The following is a 4,984-nucleotide window of genomic DNA, read 5'->3' on the forward strand; positions in this document are numbered from 1 at the left end:
AAAAAAAAAGGTTTGCAAAAGGCAAATTTTACTAAACAGACCCAAACCACCCTGCTATGAGATGTCCTCTGTCTGGCAGATGGATGGACTCGGTGAAGGAGCCATTTGCCAAGGCTGCACAGGCAGGAGCCCACACAGTCCCTAGTTTTAAATCTGAGCTTTTTCTTCTCAATCCTGCTGACTAATTTTTACTCCTGAACCTCCAAGGGTAGGAATCCATGTTCTCTGCAGACTGAGCAAAGCAAACACAGCTGCTGATGAAACTGTACTATTAAGATACTGTCTCCTATTAAATAAGTATCAGTGATCAAAAGGATCTGCTCTGCAGTTTCCAAAGGGATGCAGCTGGAATGCAATCCAGCAGTGCTGCTACAGGCTGTGTTCAGAGCATTGAGAACAAAATTCTGAATCTGATTACCTATAGGTAATTTCTTCTATATTCCTTTATCAGTAACTTGATTATTCTGAACAGGGTTGAGGTTGAAGAGGGGTTTTGTAGGAGATCCTCTGTTCAACCTGCTTGCACCTTAATTTTTATTTTTATTTTATTTTTTTTTTTCTGCAAAAGACTCTGGATCTTATTTGTGATCTACTGCCTCCTTCCCTAGACATCTGTCTAGCAAGCTATAAATATCCTTCCCCATGCTCGTGTGCACAAATTTGAGAAACCAGGCAGTAACTGGAGTAGGATTTGGCATGGGGTTTGCTGTGGCTGTGCGTGTTGGGATTGTGCTCCCACCATGCTTCCTGTGGCTGTCTGACAGTCCCTCCTGCAGCAACTCAGATCTCTGGGCTCTGTTATAGCCAGAAGTGAGGTATGAGAGCAAAAGGGCAACTTACCAGGAAGCATAACAACAGCAGGAGAATGAACCCAAGCAGGGCAAAAATGCAGATGAGGATTATTGCCCAGAACTGAAGCTCTGCAGAAGCAAAATAGGAGCACGTCAGTTTTTTTGGACTTGTAGCTATTTTACCTTGGACAGAAAGAGATCTTGCCCCAGGGCAGTTCAGAAGTACTGTACAAACAGGTGAGGTAAAATCACTGGAGGGCATCTAGCCCTCCTTGGCCACAGAACAAACACACTTTGGTGGTGTTAAGAATGGCAAGGATGTATAAAAACCCAGGTGAAATGGAATGAGGGTCTAAGGAGGTACAACTTCAAATGCAACTCAGGGAGCAGTGGAGCCCTCAGATGGCTTCAGGGATGTTCAGAGAGACAAAGTTGACTCCTGGACCCCTCCAGGGTGAAAACAGGGCCCAGTGCCAGCAAAGGTAACTGTGGTTAGCTGTTGATGGTGAAAGGAAAAGCAACTTTTTCCGAGTACTTCTTTTTCCTGTTTACTGTTGGTAGTGAACCTACGGCTGTGCTCACCTCCCAAGATTCCTGGATTTTTGGGCTTTTCCACAGGTCCCAATTCCATTTAAACTAAGTGAGACTAATTTACTGTAGCTCAAATGTTTGGTGGCTCTAGGGTGAATCACTCTAAAAACAAAACCACTCACCAGATCTTTTGGAGTCTTGTTCTGCTGTTGTGAGTGAAGAGTAATCTGGAAAAGAAAGGGTGGGACAGTTGAGAAACAGAGCACTACAGATGTGACAAAAACAAAAGTAACAAAAGTTCCTGCAAAGTCATCTTGGGAGCACTCACCTTCAACCACTAAACTCTGCTCATCCAGCTCATAGGTGGGGCCCAGCTTGGTGAACCCATCTGTCAAGCGCTGCAGCTCCTCATTCACCTCTTGCTTTTGTAAAGTCCTTGAGAAGGGATCACGTGTGAATTTGCAGACAGAGGTGATGCTTGTGTAAGGTTTCCCATGGACTGGCCTGGAGGATGAAAACCAGAATCATTGTTATGGGACAAGAGGAAAGAAGAAGAGAGCTGAGTAGAGTCAGGGAGAGGGATTCAGCCTCTGATTCATGCTTGCAGATAGATAGCTATGTAATGTTTTGTGATCATAGCTCAGTTTTCTGTAGTGTCAGCTGGATGAGAAAGGCACTCATATAGCCTTAGAATCATCAAATCATTCAGGTTGGAAAAGACCTGTAAGGTCTTTTCCCAGTCCAACCCCGACCCATCCCACCATGCCCTCTGACCATGTCCCTCAGTGCCACATCTCCACATTTCTTGAACACCTCCAGGGACAGTGACCCAACCACCTCCCTGGCCTGGTGAAATGCACCCAATGACTCAATCCCAGGCATTTCTAAGAGAGATCAGCTCATCTTTTTTTGTTTGTTCCTCCAAAGAGATGGTGGAGAAGATAAAGTAGATTTAGATCTCACGGCAGTCAGTTATCATGACCATTTGTGAACATGTTTAATTTTAGCTTATTTGAATAAGCCAGATGAGAGAATGAGCGTATTTTATGTGTCATCAAAAGCACAAATATTGGCAACGAGGCATAAACACCATGGCTGTGGCTTTGAATGCCATTTCTGCTTAAATACTCTTTCTGATGAAATGTAAACACTTCCAAAGTAGGTCATACCCAAAACTCTCCACGGTACAGCCAGCAAAGAAGTCCTTCATGCTACTACTTCTGAATACATTGAGCTGATGGGAAGAAACAGAACAGTTGAGGAAAATGAGTAAATTTAATGCATCTTTAATTTGTACAGGGAAATCATTCCAAGCTACTGCTGTTAACTTACCTCTTTCTCAATTTTCTCTTTGCTCTCTTGGTACATCTGTGACCTGGAGTCCTGCAGTTCTGGGGAGTATGGAAGGTTGGTGATTCTGAATTTTAATCTGAAGCTCTCTTTCTCAGACTTGAGAGGTGTTTTGTCAGTTGCTGCTTCAATTGCTAGTTCCAAGCCTGGAAAGTGAAAGAGTTAGGATAAACTTGACGAAGAGAAATGGAGGTTCTTCTGCCAATCAGTGGTGCTTGGAAGGCTTAGTTGGTAAAATGTGATGAAGGTAATAGAGAGTGAGTTGCACTGGGATCTGACAGCAAGTTCCCAAACTACCCTTTGAAATACCAATCTTTCAGCAATATACTAAGCTAGTCAGTTCTTCAGGAATTATACATTTGGAAAAAGGTAGATCTGTTTATTCCTCAGTGCTTGAGGTTATGCTAAGTAGTTATTACTTCATTTTTTTCTTGTTTAGCATTGAATAGTCACAGAAGCAATTGAGGACTAAAGGATTAGATTGAGCCAGACTTAGTGGGTCAAAAAAACAGCCCAACTGTGACCTCTGTTCAGTAGTTCACCTTAGTAATAGACTTCTCCCCGAGTTAGAGAAGAAAATGGGGAATTCTGTGTCAGTGAGTTGGTCTGAATGGAAACAGGGCAGCTGAGATTTGAACTGAACATACCATCTACTGAGAATTCTTGCAACTGATAGCTGCTTCCCAACCACAGTCCAGTTGTATTTGAAGTCCCATTCTGAAAAGCCCTTTCAACCACAGCCCTGTTGATGTTGGGCTCTTGCTGGAAGAAGCAATTGCAGTCAACCACTATGGATCCAGCCCTATGGACAGAAACAGAGGTTCTGAGTTAAAAATCTGCTGGCCAGTGTGAGAGTCTCTTGTCCAAGCCTCTTCCCATGAAAGCAGGACACTAGAAATATGCCCAACGCTCTCTTTTAAAAAGTAGCAGAGTTCAGGTTGGGAGGAGGAAGGCAGAAGGTGCAGAGTCACCTTTCAGTCCTCATTCTTAGGGGGTAAAATTGCTGATGGCAATCAGTAAATACTGATCTGGGGATACCCTACAAAAATCCTGAGCCTGAGTTTGCATCTCAGAATTCTTCTAGGAAGAATTCAAACTGATGAATTCTAGGAAATTGATAAGGCATGAACCAAACTGTTAATGGACAGGTGGAATTCTGCAAAGGACAGTACGTGGCTGCTGGGGAACAGTACTGGGGGTTGCAATCTTGTAAACCTTTTTAAATAAAGTTATATTACAGACCTTAGTCTTGTGATACTGCAGTTTAGGAACTGGTCTTGCAGGTTGCTCTGATGGTATAATTGGTTCAGCTGAAAGAAAAATGTCACGTTGAATAATGAGTTCTGGAGCTGTGGTAGATGCTTTAGGGCAGCAGGAGGGCCTGTAGCTGTGGAACAATGTTATTTTTTTCTGAATATGCCTTCTATTGATGGGGTCTGACTTCCAGCTTGGTTGTCCTTTTTGTCTTATCTAGACAAGCTGCCATTGTTAAACTGTGCAATTCATTGACTGATGGCTGTCATCTTGATCCATATTTCATGGACAGAACAGACTGGGATCTCAAAGCACAGAATGGTATGACTTCATTTAAAAAGCAAAAGCTACCTAAGGCTTTATCAGGTATGTTGATGGATTTGTGATGAAGAGAATGTGTTCATTTCTCAGCAATTTATTACGAATGTGCTGACTTCTGAGTTGGTGACTATGTGACTATAATGCTGAGTGAGTGTACATTTAAATTCCATGGTGTGCGTCTTTGGATGGAGGCTTAAAACCACATGTAAACTGAAAAATTTAACTGTCTGAAAAGCCAATCTCATTTTTTAGATTCTAGAAAATTTTGTTCCCAAATGTGTGTTTTTTTTGTTTTTTTTAATTAAGCAAACAGTAGTTTAAGAAAATACACAGTAGCTGCTGCAAAAGTTGACCAGTGCAAATATGGTGGTATTTGAACTGCAGCTCCTTACCTTCTTACTGATGCTTTCCAGTGCTGCTTTGTATTCTGGAGACTGAGAGTCTGGGTTAGTTAAGTTTTCATTGACTATTCTAAAGCTCAGTTTGTATCCTGTTATGGCTGGAGCTTTATTCAAGACAGGCTTTCTGGTGGTAGCTGTGTCTGTGAGGTGGAAACCTAAATTAAAAAAAGGTAGAGTGCTTTTATTTTTACAGCAGATCTATGCACACCACAAAAGCAATGTGGGTATGTCCCTCTTTAGTTCATATGATGTAACAATGATGTTGTGCAGGAATTTGTATGATTTAAGGGATGTAAGTGCTCTTAGACCAGCAACAACATGTTGGCTTTTTTTTTT

General features: G+C 42.1%; 2 protein-coding genes across 2 annotated transcripts in view; both read right to left on the minus strand.

Moving 5' to 3' along the window:
* The window catches only part of LOC100545609 (mucin-16-like), a 4,531-nt gene extending 4,311 nt beyond the window's left edge, over positions 1 to 220 (minus strand). The window contains exon 1 of the mRNA XM_019609954.2: positions 201 to 220. Within this exon, the coding sequence (XP_019465499.1) occupies positions 201 to 220 (20 nt within the window). The remainder of the gene's footprint in view (positions 1 to 200) is intronic.
* A 371-nt stretch (positions 221 to 591) lies between these two features.
* LOC109363700 (mucin-16-like) overlaps positions 592 to 4,984 on the minus strand; it is a 4,897-nt gene continuing 504 nt past the window's right edge. The window contains exons 2-9 of the mRNA XM_019609955.1: positions 4,640 to 4,846; positions 3,915 to 3,982; positions 3,320 to 3,474; positions 2,655 to 2,818; positions 2,492 to 2,556; positions 1,651 to 1,826; positions 1,505 to 1,549; positions 592 to 920 (exon numbers count right to left, since the gene is read on the minus strand). Of these exons, the coding sequence (XP_019465500.1) occupies positions 799 to 920; positions 1,505 to 1,549; positions 1,651 to 1,826; positions 2,492 to 2,556; positions 2,655 to 2,818; positions 3,320 to 3,474; positions 3,915 to 3,982; positions 4,640 to 4,846 (1,002 nt within the window). The 3' untranslated portion in view covers positions 592 to 798. The remainder of the gene's footprint in view (positions 921 to 1,504; positions 1,550 to 1,650; positions 1,827 to 2,491; positions 2,557 to 2,654; positions 2,819 to 3,319; positions 3,475 to 3,914; positions 3,983 to 4,639; positions 4,847 to 4,984) is intronic.

This window comes from Meleagris gallopavo, chromosome 30 (assembly GCF_000146605.3).
Source record: "Meleagris gallopavo isolate NT-WF06-2002-E0010 breed Aviagen turkey brand Nicholas breeding stock chromosome 30, Turkey_5.1, whole genome shotgun sequence".
Lineage (NCBI taxonomy): Eukaryota > Metazoa > Chordata > Aves > Galliformes > Phasianidae > Meleagris > Meleagris gallopavo.